The sequence below is a fragment of the Sus scrofa genome, chromosome 1, assembly GCF_000003025.6.
Source record: "Sus scrofa isolate TJ Tabasco breed Duroc chromosome 1, Sscrofa11.1, whole genome shotgun sequence".
Classification (NCBI taxonomy): domain Eukaryota; kingdom Metazoa; phylum Chordata; class Mammalia; order Artiodactyla; family Suidae; genus Sus; species Sus scrofa.
This window is the reverse complement of record NC_010443.5, coordinates 175,219,387-175,242,518: the sequence shown is the minus strand read 5'-3', so window position 1 is coordinate 175,242,518 and position 23,132 is coordinate 175,219,387. Positions and strand designations below refer to the sequence as shown.

Sequence of the window (23,132 nt, the reverse complement as noted above, 5' to 3'; positions counted from 1 at the left end):
GAAGCCATCTGGTACTGGACTTTTGTTTGCAAGGAATTATTCTTATTCTATTATCCCTTCTATTTAACATCTAGTGATCAGTCTGGTCAAATTATCTGTTTCTTCTTGACTCAATTTTGGAAGGCTATGTATTTCTAGAAACTTGACCATTTATTCTAAGTTGCCAATTTGTTTGCATATAACTGTTCATAGTATTCTCTCATGATTTTTTGGATATCTGCAATATTAACTGCTATATCTTTTTTTTTTTTTTTTTTTTTTTTTGTCCTTTTACGGATGCACACAAGGCATATGGAGGTGCCCAGGCTAGGGATAGAATAGGAGCTGTAGCTGCAGGCCTACGGCAGAGCCACAGCAACTCCAGATTTGAGCCACTTCTGTGACCTACACCACAGCTCAAAGCAACACCGGATCCTTAACTCACAGAACAAGGCCAGGGATCAAACCCACAACCTCATGGTTCCTAGTTGGATTTGTTTCTGCTGTGCCACGATGGGAACTCCCTCCTCTTTCATTTCTTATTTTGCTTATTTGGGTCCTCTCCTTGGTAAACTCGGCTAGAGATATGTCACTTTTGTTTATCTTTTTAAAAAAGCAGTTCTTAGTTTTACTGATCTTTTATATTGTTTCCTTGATCTCTATTTAAAATATTTCCTCTCTGGTATGTCTTTATTTCCTTTCTTCTGCTGACTTTGGATTTTGTCTGTTCTTCTTTTTCTTTCTAAGTGGTAGATTAGGTTCCTTATTTTGAGATTTTTCTTGTTTCATAAAGAGGGTCTCTATTACTATAGACTTCCCTCTTAGAACTGCTTTTGCTGCATCCCACAGATTTTGTAAGGCTGTGTTTCTAACTGTTGTTTGTCTTAAAATAACTTCTGACTTCCTCTTTGATTTCATTGTTGACTTTTTTTTTTTTTTTTAGTAGTATGTTGTTTAGTCCTCATGTGACCTTTTTCCCCATTTTTCTTTGTGTGGTTGATTTCTAGTATCATACCACTGTAGTCAGAAAAAATGCTTGAATTAATTTCTGTCTTTTTAAATTTGTTGAGGGTTCTTTTGTGGCCTAATATATGGTCTATCACAGAGAATGTTCCACGTGCACTTGACAAGAATGTGTATTCTTGTTTTTGTGGATATAATGTCCTGTAGATATCAATTAAGTCCAACTGGTCTACTGTGTCATTTAGGAACTCTGTTGCTTTACTGACTTTCTGTCTGTAAGATGTGTCCAATGATCTCAGTGGGGTGTAAATGTCTCTATTATTGTACTCCTGTCAATTTCTCCCTTCATGTCTGTTATATTTGTTTTATATATTTAGGTGCTCCCACAGTGGGTGCATATAAGTCAACAAATGTAACATCCTCTTCTTGAATTGATCCCTTTATAATTATATAATATCCTTCATTGTTTTACTTTTGGACTTTTTTTTAGTCATACCCATACCACACACATACCACATGGAAGTTTCTAGGCCAAAGATCAAATATGAGCCACAGCTGCAACCTATGGAACAGGTGTGGCAATCTGCATTGAGGTGTGGCAATCCTTAACCTACTGCAACAGGCTAGGGATCAAACCCACTGCCACAGAGAAAATGCTCTTTCCTTAACCCACTGTGCCACAGTGTGAACTCCTTATGTACTATGTTTTAAAGCTTATTTTGTCTTTATTGACACCCCTGCTTTCTTGCCATTTCCACTTGCATGAAGTATCTTTTCCATTCCCTCCTTTTCTTGTCTTTTTAGGGCCACACCCACAGCATATGGATGTTCCCAGCCTAGGGGTCAGCTGCCAGCTTACACCACAGTCAAAGCAAGATGGGATCCAAGCTGCATCTGCAACCTACACCACAACTACACCACAGCTCATGGCAATGCCAGATTCTTAACCCACTGAGCAAGCCTAGGATCAAACCTGAGTCCTCATAGATACTAGTCAGATTTGTTTCCAATGAGCCATGAGAGGAACTTCACCATCCTCTCATTTTCAATCTGTGTGTGTCTTTTACCCTAAGGTGCATCTCTTGCAGGCTTCTTTTTTTTTTAGGGCTGCACCCATAGCATATGGAGGTTCCCAGGCTAGGGGTCTAGTCAGAGCAGTTGCTGCCAGCCTACGCCAGAGATACAGCAATGCCAGATCCGAGCTGCATCTGCGTCCTATACCACAGCACATGGCAACGCCAGATCCTTAACCCACCGAGCAAAGCCAGGGATTGAATCCACAACCTCATGGTTCCTAGTCGGATTTGTTTCTGCTGCACCATAATGGGAACTCCTTGCAGGCTTCTTTTTTTAAAAATCTAATTTACCACTCTGTACCTTTTGGTTGGAACATTTAGTCCACTGATATTTAAAATAATTATTGATAGGCATGTACTTATTGGCATTTTAAGCCTTGTTTTCCAGTTGATTTTGTAGTTCTTTGTTCATTTCTTTTTTCTTTTGTAGTTTGATAACTTTCTTGTGTATTATGCTCGAGCTTCTTTCTTTTTGGTTTTTGTGAATTAACTGTAAATTTTAACAGCCCACAAGTGAGGCATATGGAGGTCCCCAGGATAGAAGTTGAATTGGAGATGTAGCTGCCAGCCTATGCCACAGCCACAGCAATGCCAGATATGAGCCATGTCTGTGACCTACACCACAGTTCATGGCAATGCTGGATCCTTAACCCAATGAGTGAGGCCATGGAACAAACCTGTGTCCTCATGAATGCTAGCAAGATTCATTTCTGCTGAGCCACGATGGGAACTCCAACTGTATGTCTTTTATTTGTGTGATAATCTAAATTGGCAGAGTATCTTAGGTTGCAGGTTTTTCCCTTTCAGGACTTTGAATATATAATGCCACTCCATTTTGGCCTTCAATGTTTCTGCAAAGAAATAAGCCAATGGCCTAATGGGGGTTCCTTGTAACTGACCCTTTTGTTTTCCTCTTGCCGTCTTTAGAATCTTTATCTTAAACTTCTGCCATTTTAAATATGATACCTCTTGGTGTGTATCTGACTGGGTTCATCTTGTCTGGGACCCTCTGTGCTTCATGAACCTGGATATCTGTTTCCTTCTTTAGGTTTGGGAAGTTTTCATTCTTTTCAGTAAATGGCATTGGGAAAGCTGGACAGCTACATGTAAATCAATGAAATTACAACACTCTCTGTATACAAAAACTAAACTCCAAATGGCTTTAAGACTTAAATATAAGACATGACATTGTAAAACTCCTAGATGAGAATACAGGCAAAATGTTTTCAGACATAAATCACAGCAATATTTTCTAGGATCAGTCTCCCAAGGCAAAAAAAGTAAAAGCAAAAATAAATAACTGGGATCTAATCAAACTTAAAAAGTTTCTGCATAGCAAAGGAAATCATCAACACAATGAAAAGGCAACCTATGGGAGAAAATATTTGTAAATGATGCAACCAACAAGAGGTTAATATCCAAAATATACAAACATTTCATACAATCCAATATCAAAAAACCCAAACCCAATCAAGATCAAGCTGAAGATTTAAGAGATTTCTCCAAAGAAGATATACAGATGGCCACTCAGCACATGAAAGATGCTCAACATCATTAATTATTAGATAAATGCAAATCAAAAATCACAACAAGGTATGGCCTCACACCAGTAGAATGGCTGTCTTCAGAGAGTCTTCAAATAATGAATACTGGAGAGGATGTGGAGAAAAGGGAACCCTCATATACCATTGGTGGGAATGAAAATTGGTGTAGCCACTATAGAAAACAGCATGGAGTTTCCTTAGAAACTAAAACTAGAATTACCATATGATTCAGCAATTCCACTCCTCAGTATATATCTAGAAAAAATCAAAACCACTAATTCAAAAAGATATATGTAACTCAATGTTCACAACAGCATTACCTAGAATGCAAACAACCCAAGTGCCTATCAACAGCTGATTGGTTTAAGAAGATGTGGTACACACATACACACACACACACACACACACACAGGAATATTACTCAGCCATAAAAATGAATGAAATAATGCCATTTGCAGGAACGTGGAGGGACCTAGAGAATATGATACTACGTGAAGTTAGAGGAAGACAAATACTATATAATATCATTTATGTCTGGGGTCTATGAAATAGTACAAATGAATCTATACACTAAACAGAATCAGACTCACAGATATAGAAAACAAACTTATGGTTATCAAAAGGGCATAGAAGTAAGTCAAGGGATAAATTAGGGGTATGGAATTAACATATAAAAACTACTATATGGAAACAAGATAAACACCAAGGATTTACTATATGGCACAGGGAACCATATTCAGTATCCTATAATAACTGATAGTGGAAAATAATATGAAAAATGTATCTATATAACTGAATCTCTTTGCTGTACAACTGACAGTAACACTACTATACTTCAATTAAAAAAGCTAAAAAGAATACATAGTTTGGACTAGGCACTGGAGGGAAAGAAACCTTTCTTCTTTTAAGAAGTTTATATATGACATATATATATATATGTTAAGACTAGCAAAGATATATAAGAAAATAATCACAGTATGATAATTGAGGGTAACCATGAAAGAAAGTTAACTCATGAAAACAGATCAAGTCAATTTTACTTTCCTAAGTTAACTTCTATCTCAGTGTATGACTATTTATTTAATTATTCTCTCTCCTATGAGACTGTAAACTTTATATGGATAGGACCTAAGTTTAGTTTTGATTATCATTCTTTTCAAGACACTATGAGTACAGTGCTTGACACGGAGTAGGTGTTCTACATAAATTTTAGATGAGGAGTTCCTGATGTGGCACAATGGGATTAGCAGTATCTCTGCAGTGCCAGGATACAGCTTCAACCCCTGGCCTAGCACAGTAAGTTAAAGGATCCAGTGTTGCTGTAGCTGCAGCATAGGTCTCAAGTGTGGCTTGAAGTTGATTCCTGGCCCATGAACTCCACATGCCACAGGGTGGCAAAAAATAAAAGTTAGCTGAATGTTATAAGGCAGAAAAAATGAAAAGCAAAATATAATTACAGAAACATCAGGTAGCCACAAAAAGTGTTCAGTGACTAAGAGAAACAAATCTCTGTAAATAGAGCAATTTGTTCCACAATAGTTCACAAACATAAAATCTATGCATAAATTATTAAGAGATGATTGATAATTAGATAAATCTCATGAGGAACCTATTATCTTTATATAATTTAGTTTCATTTATCAGAGAGGCTGTCATAAATAATCATTTTTAATGTTACTTTTACTATTTTTTTTCTTCGGGGCTGCACTGTGGCATGTGGAAGTTGCTGGCCCAGAGATCAAATTCAAGCCACAGCTGTGGCAATGCCAGATCCTTTACCTAATGCACTAGGCTGGGAATCGAACCCATGCCTCTGCAGTAACCTGAGTTTCTGCAGTTGGATTATTTACCTATTGCACCATAGCAGTAACTCAAAGAAGACAGTATCTTAAAGTATCTTATGCTACCCCAGACCAGAAAAATGGGGAAAGATTTCTAAAAAAAATGGCTTTCAGTCAGTATTTAAAAGTAGACATGATCTGGACATATTAAAATTAGGAAAGGGCATCCAGGCAGATTGTACAAAGAAAACTTCTAGTACTACAAATGCTAGAGCATAAGGTATGAAAAGAGGAATAATAAGTGGCAATGCAAGAAAGGTAAACTGAGACAATATTATTAGAGTCTTAAAAACTATGCTATAGAGTAGGAAATGTATTCTGTGAAATTCATTCAAGGTTTTGAGTATGGAAGAGAAGATAACTGTACCTTAGAAGATAATTCTGGAAGAGTGTGCAGCCTAGATTAAAAAGAAATGAAAATTAAGAGGCAAAATGTCTTGTCAGAAGGCTACTATAATTAACCAGGGAAGAAATAATGAAGACCCAAAGTAAACCAAGAAGGATAGTTTACTGCCTGAACTTGAAGAGTAAGGAGAAGTAGAGAAGATGACTCTAAAGTTTTAAGTCTCCAAAACTAGGAAAATGATAATGCTACTGATAAAAATAGGTAACAAAGCAGTTCTGAAAAATAAATTTGGTTTTGAACATTTTTATTCTCATTCACCAGACAGTTCTAGTAGATGTTAGGTTTAGAGTTGGAAGAGTGAATGTGAAGTAATTTTCTTGAGTAGAATTAACTGTTGATCCAAGATAAAAGATTTTTATGATTTGACTGTCCAAAAAATAAAAAAATGTCACTAGCAGTAAGTGAATACGTTCAGCAATTATTTGAAAATAATTAAAAACAAATTATATTACCTTTTGGAAGAAAAGTATTTCTGTATTTGATTTTTTTTTTAACTTAAGAAAAATATGGAGTTCCTGTCGAGGCGCAGCAGAAACGAATCCGACTAGGAACCATGAGGTTGTGGATTTGATCTCTGGCCCTGCTCAGTGGGTTTAGGATCCAGCATTGCCGTGAGTTATGGTGTAGGTCACAGATGCGGCTCAGATCTAGTGTTGCTGCGGCTGTGGCGCAGGCCTACATTTGCAGCTCCAATCGGATCCCTAGCGTGGGAACCTCCATATGCGGTGGTGGGTGTGGCCCTAAAAAGACAAAAGACAAATTAAAATAAAATAAAATATGTAAGTAAACATGAAAAAAACCTGTCATTCTCTTTTGTAAAAATAATGGACAACTGAACTCTTCCAAAAAGAACAGATACTGAATTACATCATGAATTAAATTTTAAGAAATTTACAAAAAAATTTTAAGAAACAGTTTCTAATCATGTTCTCTCCCATTCATTTGCATTTTCATTAAAAAAAATACATCTTAAAATGTCTGACTGCCTGCACATATGTGACTGAAGATGATCAGGAACAATAAAGTTGTCCTTATTACAATCAAGGTTGCCAAACACAAAAAATGATAGCTCCTTACATTTACTGGTAGATTATAATGCTTAAATACATGTGACTTTTAATTACTCTATTTTAATATTTCTACCTTCAAGATCACTTCTTTACCCTAAGGGAAACATTTTTAAATGCAGCTGTAGTACGACTGCTGAATAAACAGAAAAGTCACAGAAGTGCTGCTTTGAACTCAGTTGTTAACAGTTAGTGATAACAAAGAAACTTCCCAGGCTCCACCACAGAGAAATTACATCGCTGTTTTCAGTTTTACTCCTTGGTTACAACCTAAACATGCACCTGGAAGTCATTTACTCACATGACTTCACCTCATTTTAATGGTAAAATGTCTTATTAAAAAAATTAGTGTGTGTGTATCCTGGAGGTAGGGGTCAGCAGGGATTCCCTAGTTTTAACCTTCTGGGCAACAGCTTTCCTGCACTGGTTCCTCAGACAAACCCATAAACCAATACAGGAACTTTGGTGTTCTCCTACTGGGCAAAATTATTTAAACAACACATCAGCAGAAGGGTAAGAAGAAAAGTCTCAAAGCTGAGAGGTCACAATTAATTTCTCTTTATTGGCATGCTTATGGAAGAGTCTAATTCAGAGACGCTCAATCTTAAAAGCGAACTTGTCATGAAATTTACTAACCTTTTGTATGCTTATAATGTCTTGGGTGTTCCTTATTTTGTATTTTTAAAACACTAGGTGAAATGTCATGTGACCTATCATCTTCAAAATCACCACATCCAAACCCATAGTTCATACGTTGACCAATTACGCTTACACTGGATATTGTAATCCCTATAAAATAAAATACATAAAAATATTTATTTGAATGATGCAGGTAATACCATAGGTAGGTACATATCTCCCCTCTAAATCTATCTTGGTTTCTAACCTTTTTAAAAGGTGTGAATAATATAATGTTAGAAATTATAACATAACAGTATTTTTTTTAAAGTTTTATCTCATTTAAATTTTGTAGTATTTTTTTACTTTACTAGCAGATAAGAACACATAGCTATACTACAACATTTTATAAAACAGGCTTTACAATTATAATTAAATACAAAATTTAATATTTGAAAGAGATAAACACAAATTTTTAAAATGAGAGACATTTAATGTTTAAATGAAATCTTACACTTTATAGCAAAACAAATATATTTTAAATCTAGAATTTTACAACTGTTTCCTGAGAAATACCTATATTTTCCATTTCTTTTTTTTCTCCCATTCTCATGGTCTTGCTGGTGAGGCAGTAAACTACACTGCAAGGGAGTTTAGAATGTGAAATCATGCTTCCTGGCTTTAAATTATGGGACAAATACTTAAACTGGTGACAGAAATTGGTCAAGATAGTTAACCTTACTTGTAAAATGGGGATAATAGTAATACCTCTTACAGAACTATTATGAGAATTAAATGAAGAAAATGTAAAGGGCTTAGCACACCACATAAACGTGTAAAGTGACGAGCATACCATGAATACCCAAAAGTTGTGTTCCTATTTCAAAGTAAAACAAATCAAACCCTAAATTAGGCCTCCTTTTAATTAATACAAACATTTTAATCTACACTGGGAAGTTAAAATTGAACACCCTATATTAATAATACTTATCAGCTATTAAAACCACAAAACTACTAAACAGAAAACCCTAGCCAATATATATTTGAGTCACCATCCATTTTTACATATAGCTGCTATGTAAACCATTAAGCAATAACAATAGGTTTTTAATACTGTTGAGGGTATTTTAATAAAAACAGGATAGTGAGAAGAGCAGGTGGCTGCTGGCAGCTGGGCTAGAAGAGTACTGCAGAGTAAATGGCACTAAGAGTTCATTGAGAACTACTTAAAAAAATCTGATATTGAATGATACAGATCTTCTGGGAGTAACATGGATATCTGTTTAAATTCTTCTTAGTTTTGATAGTTAATTCATAAAATAAGCTTCATAAGTTCTTCTTGTACTTTAAGTACTGCTTTCTACTAATAGCTAATACTGATCTAAAGCTACAGGAAAAAAGTTAACTATAACATCATCCAGGAAATTTAGCACAATGTGCTATAACAGGTAGTGGTGAGATCTATGAGGAGATCTTTAATGGAAATGCTATTATAAAGACAAGGTGCATTTATAATTTTTATATAATTATTTTTACTTTTATCTTCAGAGTCTTTATTTTAAGCATTATCATTTTTGTGTTTTACCAATTAAACAATAAACTGGAGAACTTGCTTGCTTACTAAAAACAAAACAAACCCTATCCTACATCAAGAAAAAAATATAAATCCAAATTTATAAAATTCTAAACAATTAGCAACTTAACATTTTGGAAGCATATTAAATCTAACCAAGAATATCTTACAGTAAATGTAATAATAGTATTTCTAAAACTTGATCTTATAAATACCTAAGTTACTTGTGAAAAATAGAGATTTCTAACTCTAAAGATTCATTCAGTAGGCATAAGGTGAGGCCCCAGAATCTATGTTATAGGCAACCCTGGTGATTCCTAGGATTAGGCAAACTTGCAAAACACTGCATATTAGACAAGTTTGGGAAACACTGAATATTGTACACAAACGCATGTATTATAAGAACTATCACTCCACTAAAACTTAAACGACTTAAGTTTTGACCTTAAACATAAGGTCATATAACTAGAGTCAGAGTCTAGAGTCAGAATCTCAAATCTCAATTTTCCAAATTTATTCTTTTCTAATTCCAAGGATATTCTTCCAAAAGAAGGTTCCATTTTTAACTAGATACTACAACCTGCCAATAACCTGTCTCTTCAAAATTATATATTTATTTGTAAAGTAATAAATAATTAGGATGATCAGTCTTAAAAAGAATTAAAGAATCAGTTTACGTATTACATTTCTTTGCATCCTCCCCTTTAGGAAAACAGATACTTACCAAGTTCCCACTAGGTGCTTTATGTATGTCACATACTTAGATCTTCACTACCCTTTTCAAGGTTTATGTTACTAGATGAGGGAAATGAGTTTCAAAGCAATTAAGTAACGTGCATGGAGATAGTGTTATTTATGTTAATAAATATCAAACTAGGATTCCAGCTGGTGTCTTTCAGACTCCAAAGCACATATACAGCAGCTTCCTGTGCGTAGTAGAACTACTATCCCTTAGTGGAACGCATAAGCTTTTGGAAGCCAATGTATCAGGCAAAATTATGTCAGGCATTTGGTGGTAATCAAGGGTAAATAATCTCTGCCTCAATCAAGAAACTGAGAGTCCAAAAAAGTAAAATAATTACAATACCACTATAAAAATTTCAGTGTAAAATATAATGCTATTACAAAAGAGGTGATAATCAACTTTATTTATGAATTGGGAAGGCTTCTCAGAGGAAGCAACTGAGTTTTTTTTTTTTTACAGCTGAATGGGGTGTGGTGTGGATTCAAGATTTCATACAGAATAAATAGTATGTGTAATTGCAGAGAGATAGGAACTGGTAGTGAAGGTGGTCTGATTTCACTGGATCACAAGATATAAAGCAGGAAGTGAAAATGAGACTGGAGAGGTTGACAGGGGCCATATCATGGAAGAATGTCCTGAGTAAATTTAGGCTGGGCAATATAGTCAGGCTTGCATTATGGGGAATACATTGTGAGTGAATGTGACTGAAGATGGAGAGAAATGTTAGATAGCTAGGTAAAAAATGAGTAAGAGTGACAATGGGAATTAAAAAGAGATGAAATTCAAAAGAGAAAGAGAGATGAAGTTAAGACTCATTTAGGAGAAAGAAATTTAAGAATAGCAAACAGATAAACACAGAGCTTTTCAGGAAGGTAATTATGGTGTAAGGTAAAGTAGCCTTAAGGTTATAAGGACTCTTTCTTATGGCTGTGCCTGTAGCATGTGAGTGTTCCCGGGTCAGGGATCAAACTCCTGCCACAGCAGTGACCCAAGCTGCTGCAGTGACAACACCAGATCTTTAATCTGCTGTTGCACAAGGAAACTCTGTAAGGGCTTTTTACATGGGGATCATGTGAAAACAAATATCATAATCCAAGTTGTTACAATTACTTCATAATTCAATACAGGTTTACTAATCATAAAGAACACATGTAATTCCATTCCTAAATTGATCAGAATCCAAATATTTTTCTAATCTATTATTAATTACTAAATCTATTTTCTGAAAGCTAATATTATAAATTCATGACTTGCAGGTTAGTTTGCAAAATTCCTTTTTCATTCTTTTCTTTTTACGGCTGCACCTATAGCATACGGAAATTCCAGGGCCAGGAGTCGAATTGGAGCTGCAGCTGGTGCCTGTGCCACAGCCATGGCAACACTGGATCCAAGCTGCATGTGCAACTTACACCATAGCTTAACGCGACATCGGATCCTTAACCTATTGTGACAGGCCAGGGGTCAAACCCACATCCTCACATAGACAATGTCAGGTCTTTAACCTACTGAGCCACAACAGGAACTTCGAGTTTGCAAAATTCTTACACAAGAAACACTAGTTAAATATTATTATTAAAAGAAATTGTCTTTTGTGGTAGTTCCTAAAGTATGTTACACGTTAGAATCACCTAGATTCATCAAAAACTCTGATGGCCAGGTTACATTCTATTATCTATTAAATCAAAATGTCTTGGTGTGGGAGCCAGGCATGGGTAACCTATGGACTTAAAGAGGGAATCAATTATTCAGTTAAGTATTTCTTCTTCCAAGAATACTACAATATTTATTCTTGTCAAAATAGCCTTTTAAGGAGTAAAAAGATGATTCCTCTTAGTTGGTAATTACAAAAATTCTAAATCTGAGATGCATTTGCTATCTTTTTTTTTGGTAATGCCCATGGCATGTGGAGGTTCCCAGGCTAGGGATCGACCCTGTGCCACAGCTGTAACCAGAGCCACAGAAGTGACAATGCCAGATACTTAACCCACTGAGCCATGAGGGGAACTCTTTACCATTTTTATATCATTTAAAAATCATACTTTTGGAGTTCCCATTGCGTTGCAGTGGGTTAATGATCTGGCTTGTCTGTGGAGGCAATGGTTTGACTCCCAGCCTGATGCAGTGGCCTAAGGATCCAGCATTGCTGCAGCTGTGGCATAGGTCACAGCAGTGGCTCAGATCAGACCCCTGGCCTGGGAACTTCCATATGCTGTGGGTGAGGCCAAAAAAGAAAAACAAACAAACAAATAAATAAAGTATACTCTCTATAAAACATATATATAAAACGGTCATAAATTACCTGCACCAGGGCTTTGTTCAGCTATCTGAGAGTTCTTATTCTTTGCAGAAGAAAGTCTTGTTGGACAAGGTTTTGATCCGAATGTTGGAAATACGTCTGACCTAAAATGAAATAAAGTAATTTTGATAAACATTTAAGATCTAGAGTTATTCAACATTTTCATATCATATAATTTTATTAACTCACAAACTTAATAAGGCAGCAATTCTTATGGCTAAGAATATTTCTAATTGACATTCCTAGTCAATTTTTGAACTTTGAACCTTTTCAACATATGGTCAATCCTTAATTATTCATGAAAGGATTACTAAAGGAAATGAAAATTGTGCCATATAATCCTTCTTTGGGTAAAACCAACAACAATAACACTGATCCAGAGATAGTCCACTACAAAATAAAGCTAAATGATTCTAATTATCTAGTATACCACCTATCTTCATAAATAATATAAAAATAGAAATTTAACTGTATTATTAAAGACATCAGCAATAAGTGAGTTTAGCAAATGCTGCTTTCTTTTTGGACTATTTTTTGTTGTACTTTCCTGACTTTATTATAAAGACCTATAGGTCTTATTTCACAAAGAAAGCAAACTGAAGAACATTAAGTCTGTATGTAAGGGAAATGTTTTAAATCCGTAAGTGCTAGAATGCCAGTAAGTCAGTGATGGATATTATAAAGAATTGAAATTTTACAAAGGAGTACAATTCTTAGTAGTTGGGTAAGCATACTTGTTAACTGGCCTAGTAAGAAATTAATGTTAAATATTTTAAGAGTAATTTATCTAAAATAGATGAGTATCAATTTACATTTGTACTAAGTGTATTTGACTTGGATGAAAGAAAATTCTTCAGCCGCTAGAAAAATGGTTCTCAGTAATTTTTCCTTCCCAATCACGTAATAATGAAAGCCCTGAATGAAGAGGTAGCAACTTTTTTTGGCCATGATTCTTAAGGCAGAATGCAAGCTGGTTGAGAATCATTGCTCCTAAGCTAATAAAACTAAATTTGGAAATATTAAATTCATTAAAGACAATTCAGTCTATATATGAGAGTATGCTGAACTCTCTTCTCACAGAGTTCAATATTCGAAGAGAGTAACTTTATGGGTCAGTAGCAGAAGAGAATAACTTTATGAGTCAGTATCAGAATTTTTTTTTTTGTCTTTTTAGGGCCACACCCATGGCATATGAAGGTTCTCAGGCTAGGGGTCGAACTGGAGCTGTAGCTGCTGGCCTATACCACAGCCATAGCAACCCAGGATCCGAGCCGCATCTGCCACCTACACCACAGCTCATGGCAATGCTGTATCCTTAACCCGCTAAGCGAGGCCAGGGATGGAACCTGCGTCCTCACGGATGCTAGTTAACCACTGAGCCACGACGGGAACCCCCAGAAATAGTGAATTCTAAGTGTCATAAGGATTTCTTCCCAATTATGTTTCAAAGCACTTACAGAATCTCGAAACTACAAGTGTATATAGCATAAAATTTTACATTCATGGAAAACAAAGAAAAACTTTTAGGTCTAAGAGATAAATATATAAATTTTTAGGAGCCCTCTTGTGGCACAGTGGGTTAGGGATCTGGATCTGGCTGTCACTGTAGTGGCTTGGGTTGCTGCTGTGGCACAGGTTTCATCCCTGGCCCAGGAACTTATACATGACCTAGATGCAGCTAAAAAAAAAAAAAAGATAAAAAAATATATTTAAAAATGTCTGGTAACTTAATATAAACATAATCACTTCATTGGCCCAGGTAGACATTCCAAAGACATTTTGTAACTATGCTGCATTATGCCACCTAGGTAATTACAACGAAGGAATTTCCAGTTAGAAAAAATTTGCAACTGCAAAATAAGCTACTATTTAAGTTAAAAATGTGAGATGAGACAAACCTCTCACAATGTGACACAAAAATTCGGTTTAATTCTAAGAACCGTGGAAATAAAATACCCTTTTCTGTTAATGTTAATAGAACATCCTCTCTCCATGGATTATGTAATCTCTACCTACATTCTAGCTTACTTAAATGAAAATAATTTTTTTTTTTTCCTCATTGCCTTTATGGCACATGGAAGCTCCTGGGCCAGGAACTGAATCTATGCCACAGCAGTGACCCAAGATGGTGAAGCAACAATGGCGGATCCTTATCCCGCCACACCACAAGACAACTCTGAAAATAATTTAAAAGTAAATATTTACTTCTAATAGCTATATATGGTAACAATACAATTGAAGAAAAATGAAATTAAAAAGACTGGCAGCACTGTATGTTAATAAGGATGTGAAACAGCTGGAACTCTCATACAATGCTGGGGGGATGGTAAAACTGCACAAATCTTAGAATTATTGTTCAGGAGTTATTTAAAAAGTTAAATATCCATTTATCCAATACTGAGCAATTCTACTCTTATGTTTTCATCTAAAATAAAGAGGAAAAGTATTTCCCAAAATTCTAGAATAAGGTCACAGAGGTTTTTCAGAAATCAAGGTAGGATCACTGTTTAAGATCTAGAGGTTATTTAGGCAATATGGGAAAGTGCTATGCTGAAGGAGTTTCCGTCATAGCTCAGCGGTAATGAACCCGACCAGTAATCATGAGGATGTGGGTTTGATCCTTGGACTTGCTCTGTGGCTAAGAATCCAGCATTGCCGTGAGCTGTGGCATAGGCTGCAGATTCGGCTTGGATCTGACATTGCTGTTGCTGTGGCATAATCTGGCAGCTGCAGCTCCGATTCAACCCCTAGCCTGAGGAACCTCCATATGTCATGCGTGCAGCCCTAAAAAAAAAAAAAAATTTGCTATGCTGGAAAATAATTCTGTCAGTGTAGGAGGTGACCAGACTCTAATTCTAGCAGTAAGGAAACTACTGGGAGGGCTGTAAAAGTTATGCATGAAGTCCTAAGCTCCCATGAGATAATAACAAAATATAAAACAAGTGGATTTTGTCCATAAATTAAGGGAAAGTGGTGCTGAGTTTTAAACAAAAGCAGTATTATCAACCGAAGGTCAGTATTACCAGCAGGTCAGTATTATCAGCTGTAGTTCAACTGCCAAAGAGTCAATGATCCAGAAAAGAGCTAACAGACAAGAAATACTAGGATAAACCTTAGATAGGCAGAAGGATAGGTGGGGCTTTGGGACTGGGGTTTATATTAATTTAGATGCCTGAGGTTACAGTTGGGGCTGTGTTCTCTTTATTCCCACTCCAAAATCCAAGCAAAGTAGTATCTGTAAACTTGTGTGTTGTCTCTTAAATGTATTTCAACATTTTAAAAGCTAGACAATAAATGGCTTTAAAGTTTTTTAAAAAATACATTAGAGCTTCAGACTACAAATTATAAATAAGCATTCATTTAACATGTCAAAAAATAAAATACATTATTCTCTTCCCCTGGGGAGTTGTCGACAGAGATGAAGTCAATGATTCCTGGCTGTAAACTCCACTTTCACTGTATGAGCTGATGTTTGGAGAGGAAGATCGAGATGGGGAGTCCACAGTCAGGTCGAGCTTAATTGCAGAATCAGGGCTTTCAAGATCAGAAGTACTGCCACTCAGTTTTGCTCTTTTCTTAGCTGCACTGTTACGAAGGGACCTAAGAGAGCTCTGCATCTTAAAAAACAAAAACAAAAAATTAACTTTACAAAATAATTATATAAGTAAAAGCCATCCTTAGATTTTCAAACTCCATTAACCATATCTAGCTAGCCACTCTTCAATACTAACAAAATGGATGTAATGTATCTGTACATAGTATAAATACAGATTTTATCACTCTGGTATTTATAAACAACCTCCTAGGTTATAAGCCCCTTAAGAGGAAGGATCTGAAAATATTATTCACTGTGGTATTGCCAGCACTGAGCAAAATGACTAATATGTTGTAAAAATTCACTTAAGAAGTGAATCACTGAATCAGATGGTAGACAGCAGAGTTGAGGTCAATTAGTGTGCTGATGCGGCTATTTAGAAGTTCAGCTTGAAGGTTAACAAAAGATTATCAGTTTTCTAAAATTTGAAATTTACATCAAGCTTGCCAGTGTTGGAGTTCAGAGAATAATAGATTCCAAAACAGTAGTATTAACCTACTTACTAATACTTATATATAATTAACTGTATGTAACTTCTGAAGACAAATATTTTTAGAAATGCAGAGTAGAAATTGTGATTATATATATTTGGGTTGGGAACAGAATCTGAACAAATAAGTCAGAAACAAATATTTTTATTTTTATATTTTTTTATTTTTGTCTCCTCCACCAGGATCATAATTCTTCCTTATTCACTAATGGAGAGACAGCATAGCTTAGGCCAGAGATCAGCAAACTATGGCCACCCCTGTTTTTAAATGCTTTGTGAGGGAGGAATAGTTTTGCATTTTTTTAAATGGTTGAGAAAAAGAATCGGAGTTCCCATTGTGGCTCAGTGGTTAATGAACTCAACTAGAATTCATGAGGATGAGGGTTTGATCCCTGGCCTCACTCAATGGGTTAAGGATCTGGCATTGCCATGAGCTGTGGTGTAGGTCACAGATGAGGCTCAGATACCAAGCTGCTATGGCTCTGGCGTAGGCCAGTGGCTACAGCTCCTATTCAATCCCTAGCCTGGGAACCTCCATATGCCACCGGTGTGGCCCTACAAGACAAAAAAACGAAAAATAAATAAAATTAAGAAAAAAGAAACAAATCAACAAAAGACTTCATAATACATAACCATTCTGTAAAATTCAAATTTAAGTGTCCATAAGGATAGTTTTATCAGAATACTGCCATACTCATTTGAATACAGTGTTCTGCTTACATTTTGATGATAACAATTATAATGGTTGATTCAATACTGTGGCTACTTTCCTAGTAAATCCATGGAAGGCTGAATATCCCAAAATAGTAGTATCCTCCTATATTTACAACAATTATATAATTAATCTTAATTATATATTAATTATATTTCAATTACCTACTAAAAGAAAAAGCTATTTTTAAATGATCATAAAAAACAATACAAAAACATGTAGGATCATGTCAAATTTATGAGTTATGTAAGAAAATGCCTCTTTTATAAATTTCTTTCCTGTAGCTAAATTTCCTTCTTAGTATCATTATAATACAATTGGAAAAACAAATGAAAAACAAAAAAGGAAAGATTTAGTAAGCAGTTAGAAGCTGGAATGATTAATTAATTAAGTACCAATTTCAGTACTTTATGAGTTAGTTTTACATATGCTTAATATTAAATAAATACTTTTAAAATGAATATGCATTAATATTAACTTTATTTTTTTTATTACTATCAATACATGATGCCTTATATCTTAAAGATAGGCTAAAATAAAACTACAAAATATCATCATTAGGTGTTTCAGTTTACATATTTAATGTAAAACACTTTTTACTATTATTTTTATTTTTATTTTTTTTTGCTTTTTTTTAGGACCGCACCTGTGGCATATATAGGTTCCCAGGCTAGGAGTCAAATCGGAGCTAAAGCTGACAGCCTACACCACAGCCACAGCAACACAGCATCCTGGCTGCATCTGCGACCTACACCACAGCTCACAGCAACACCAGATCCTTAACCCACTGAGCAAGGCCAGGGATCGAACCTGCATCCTCAAGGATGCTAGTCAGATTCGTTAACCACTGAGCCAGGACAGGAACTCCTGAAACTTTTTAAACCTGACATCAGCAAAACTTTCAGTTTTTATCAGATACTACCTGATAAAAAGGTAGTATCTGTGGAAATAGTGCTTTGAATCCAAATATAGCAGCCACATTCCTTCTCTGGCATAATTAATATGTAGAGTTACCATACTGGCAATAAACATTTTTAAGGTGTAAATGGAATGATTTGGTATTCAGATATATGATCTCAATTTCAGAGAGGTAAACTTGTACATATACAAGGGACATGCTCAAGAATGTTTACTGAAGCATCGTTTGCAATAGCAAAAGACTAGAAATAAGCCAAAATCAATTAAATAAACATACTATTCATAAAAACATCAAAATGATACTATATCAATATAAAAAGCTCAAAAATGATAAGACACAAATTAATGGTGATAGCAATTACCTTTGGTGAAGGAGAAAAAGGAAATGGATTGGGGAGGGAACTATGCTATGTTTCATTTATTAAAAAAGTAGGAAACAGGACTTCCTGTTGTGGCTCAGTGGTTAACGAACCTGACTAGTATCCATGAGGATGAGGGTTCAATCCCTGACCTCGCTCAGTGGGTTAAGGATCCGGTATTGCCCTGAGCTGTGTTATAGGTTGCAGGCTCAGATCTGGTGTTGCTGTGGCCATGGTGTAGGCCAGCGGCTATAGCTCCAATTCGACTCCTAGCCTGGGAACCTCCATGTGCTGTGGGTGTGGCCCTAAAAAGACAAAAAAACAAAAAGTAGGAAACAAATATGACAAACTGTATTTATTTGGGAGGAGTTAGCACATAGGTATACTATATGCACTCTTAATTTAAAAAGGAAGAATGTATATATATGTATGACTGGGTCACTTTGCTATACAGCAGAAATTGATACAATACTGTAAGTCAGCTATACTCTAATGCAAAAATTTTTAAAAAAGGAACAATATGTGCACAGAGGAAATCTGGAAGGAATGACATTCAAGTGCTAATGATAAATTATTCTGGGTAGTGGCATTTAGTGTGATGAATTTTCTTACTAATACTTCACTACAGTTTCCACATTTTCTATAATGAACATAAAATATTTTTATAAATAAGACAACTTTTTATTCCAGGAAAACGTGGAGTTTTTCTGGAATAAAAAGTACCTGATTTTTACTTAGATAAAAACTATGATATTATAGACAATTACAAGCATTTAAAAATTATTAAAAATATTTGGTTCTAACCTCTTCTTGATCCAAATCTTTATCTCTGACATTTAATTCTGAAAGATCAATTGTAAGACTATCTTTTTCACTCCTCCAAATATCATCAGGCTCTTTCTTTTTAGGTCCCACTGTAATTAAATCAGCTTTATCAGGCAAAAGGCTGATTCCCCGTGGTATGGGAGGGACAGGCTTGGTCCCATTCAAGCCTCGTCGAGATGATGGTGATCTCACCAAGGCAGGTGTAAGTTGAACTGGAGATGGTTTTTCTTGAGAGTTTTCTCCTGCATGAAAAAGACATATTTTACCTCTTTTCAACTTCAGAGAAGTTATAGTTAAAATTACAACTATTTTCAATTAGTTGTTTTTAAAAAGCACATTATATTTTATTAGAAATAAGGATTATTACTCAAAATGAGATAAAAAGTATCAGTGTCCCATAACAAATATGACAAAAATGAACCATCAAAAATCCTTCTATATTAAATAAAAATCGTATATACTGAATGAAATTTCTATCTTCACACATGTCATCATGACTAATGTTTGTATAGTCAAGTCCTTCATAAGCAGAAGGGCAACTTTTCCGGCTTGATTTAATTATGTAAGCAACATCTGAATGACTACTAGGTGCAAAGAAGCAATTCTGGGTACTAGGTAGGACAAACTGAGTAATTTCTCATGTTTCAATACAATATCTGATTGTGGAGGAAAGACAAATATAGAAATAAATTAATAAAAGGTAATGAAGGCTCAGTGTTAAGAGAAAGTGATAAAATTGACTGACTATGCGATAAATTTACTTTATGATTATAATCTAGAATGTTCGTGCTAAGGGGTGAAACATCTGATTTCCGAGACGGGATAGGAAACCATTCAGGACATATTTTGCCTTTAACAGACTTTTTATTTTGAGGCTGAATCTGTCTTGAATAAACTTACATGTTAATTTGATGATTTTGGAGTGGGCTATCGTTAAGTATAGTTTAGCTAATAACAAATAGTAGAAAACCCATCAAAATAATTTTAATACACAGTATACAATCAATAAATATTTAATAAATACTAGACATTAATTACAGTAAATACAGAAAAGATATTTTACATTTGTAAAGCTAAAACTTGTAGTAGGCTCTCAGGCTGTTCATGCTCATGTCCATTATAAAGCATTATTATTTGTTTACTTCCAAAAAAGGATTTTGGAGTGGCAATAAAAGAAAACATAAAGAAATACTTTCAAAATTTATACATATTTGATCTATTTAACATTCTGTTAAATATTTCCCTAAATGTTTACTAATTCAGAAAAATAAAATGCAATCTATCAGCTTTTAAAGATTTATGGAGTTCACGTTGTGGCTCAGTGGTTAACGAAACTAACCAGTATCCATGAGGGCTCGGTTCGATCCCTGGTCTTGCTCAGTGGGTTAAGGATCTGGCATTGCTGTGAGCTGTGGTATAGGTCGCAGATGCAGCTCAGATTTGGCGAGGCTGTTACTGTGGTTGTGGTCGGCAACTATAGCTCTGATTCAACCCCTAGCCTGGGAACCTCCATATGCTACAAGTGCGGCCCTTAGAAGACTGGGGCAGGGGGTGGTGGTGGTTAACCTATAACAAACCTAACTTCAAAGTAATAACTCAAACACACAAATAAATTTGAACAAAGTATTCAAAGTATTTTTAACATCATATGTACCTGTAGGGTCAGATGATTTTTGGCTGACAAGCTTTTTCTGTGGACTTGGCTTTGAAAGTCCTTCAAAACTTTTAAGAGGCCATGAATTTGAGAAATTAACGGAATTATCTTGAGACTTCTTTGGAGACACAGTAAGAGATGTGTGCTTTGGACTAGTTCGAGGTGATGAGAGAGGATATGATGGAAGAATGAAGGCTCCTGGATTTGGATTTGGACCAGAGTATGATGAAGTACGTTCTGTTTGACTATCAAATGTTTGCTGTGTCTTACTGACAGAATTTAGGCTGGCATAAACTGTTAAAACAAAAGAGGATGTTATTTATTTATATATATCTTCTAAGAGTTTTAAGTTTTGCTTTTCACATTTAGGTATTTAATGCCAACTCACACACTGATATTTTTGTACAGTGTGAGGAAAACACCTAACTTAACTTTGTTCTATATAGATAGATATTACAGTTTTCCTAGCGTCACTTTTTTTTTTTTTTTTCCTTTGGCTTTTTAGGGCCGTACCCATGGCATATGTAGATTCCCAGGCTAGGAGTTGAACTGGAGCTGCTGGCCTATGCCACAGCCACAGCCACAGCAACATTACATCAGAGTTGCGTCTGCAACCTACAACAGCTCATGGCAACACCGGATCCTTAACTGAGGCCAGGGATCAAACCTGAAACCGCATGGTTCCTGGTCAGACTCATTTCCACTGTGCCAGGATGGGAACTTCCCTAATGTCACTTTTTGAACCATCCATTCTTTCCCTTTCATCTATAAACCACCCATATGTATATCTGGGTCTATTCTTAGGTGCTTCTTATTGGTTCCACTAGTCTATATGTCTGTTCCTACACTAGTACCACAATGCTTTATTTATCACCATGCTGAGGATAGGTCTCCTTCCATTTTTTTTTTCCAGTTTGAGAGATAGTCGAGGAAGTTCCCACTGTAGCTCAGTGGGTTAAGAATCTGACATAGGGTCTGTGAGGATGTGGGTTTGATCTCTCACCTTGGTCAGCGGGTTAAGGATCTGGTGTTGCTGCGAAGCCATGGCGTAGGTTGTAGATGTGGCTCGGATACAGTGTTGCTATGGCTGTGGCTGTGGCTATGGCATAGGCCTGCAGCTACAGCTCCAATTTGACCACTAGCCCTGGAACATCCATATGCCACAGTTAGAGCCATTAAAAAAAAGAGAGAGATACAGTTGACATACTATACTAGTTTAAGGAATAATGCATGATGGTTTGATTTACATATATTGTGAAATGATTACCAAATAAGTTTAGCTAACATCCATCTTCTCAAATAGAATAAAAAAGAAAAAAATTTCCTCTTCGTGATAAGAACTCAGGATTTATGTTTTTAATGCTTTCCTATATGTCACACAGCAGTGTTGACCATAGTCATCATGTTGTCTCCTTTCATTTTGATCTTTTTATTTTTTATTTTTATTTATTTATTTTTTGGGGGGGCCACACCTGGGGCATATGAAGTTCCCAGGCTAGGGGCTGAATCTGAGCCTATACCAGGGCCATAGCCACACAGGATCCGAGCCACATCTGTGACCTACACCACAGCTCACAGCAATACCAGATCCCCAATCCATTGAGCAAGGCCAGGGATCGAACCTGGATCCTCATGAATACTAATCAGATTTGTTTCCTCTGCACCACAACGGGAACTCCAATTTTGATCTTCTTTAGAATTATCCGGGCCATTCTTGGCCCTTCATTCTTTCATATGAATTTCAGGATTAGCCTGTTAGGTTACAGAAAAGATCTTGCTGAGATTTTGATCAAAACCTTTTACTGGGAATAACACCACACACACACACACACACACACACACACACACACACACAAACACACACACACACACACACACACACCCTTTGTAGAGGGAATTATTCTCATCCTCCTTAAACTTTTCCAAAAGGCTGAAGGAACACTCCCAAAGATATTCTGTGACGCCACCATCATCCTAATACCAAAACCAAAGACACTACCAAAAAAGAAAACTATAGGCCAATATCATTGATGAATATAGATACAAATATTCTCAACAAAATTTTAGCCAACTGAATCCAACAACATATAAAAAAGACCATACACCATGACCAAGTGGGATTCATCTCAGGTACATAAGAATGGTTCAATATAATGCAAATTAATCAACGTCATACACCACATTAACCAAAGAAAAGTCAAAAACCATATGTAGATGCAGAAAAAGCATTTGACAAAGTCCAACATCTACACATGATAAAAACTCTTATCAAAGTGGGTATATAGGGAACATACCTTACCATCTAAAAAGCCATTTATGACAAACCCACAGCAATTATAACGCTCAATGGAGAAAAGCTGAAAGCCTTCCTGCTAAAATCTGGAACAAGACAAGGATGCCCACTCTCACTACTGTTATTTAACATAGTACTGGAAGTCCTAGCTACAGCAATCAGACAAATGAAAGAAATA

General features: G+C 35.7%; 1 protein-coding gene across 12 annotated transcripts in view; it reads right to left on the bottom strand.

Moving 5' to 3' along the window:
- TOGARAM1 (TOG array regulator of axonemal microtubules 1) overlaps positions 1-23,132 on the bottom strand; it is a 76,138-nt gene that overhangs the window by 31,791 nt on the left and 21,215 nt on the right. For 6 of the 12 annotated variants that reach the window (XR_002346627.1, XM_005659920.3, XM_005659921.3 and 3 more), the window contains exons 4-8: positions 20,662-20,955; positions 18,987-19,249; positions 15,493-15,725; positions 12,112-12,212; positions 7,513-7,665 (exon numbers count right to left, since the gene is read on the bottom strand). Coding sequence is in view for 11 of the 12 variants with exons in the window: in XM_005659920.3 (XP_005659977.1) it covers positions 7,513-7,665; positions 12,112-12,212; positions 15,493-15,725; positions 18,987-19,249; positions 20,662-20,955 (1,044 nt within the window). In the remaining variant the exon portion in view is untranslated. The remainder of the gene's footprint in view (positions 1-7,512; positions 7,666-12,111; positions 12,213-15,492; positions 15,726-18,986; positions 19,250-20,661; positions 20,956-23,132) is intronic. The other 6 variants (XM_005659924.3, XM_013993373.2, XM_013993374.2 and 3 more) reach the window with 2 other exon arrangements.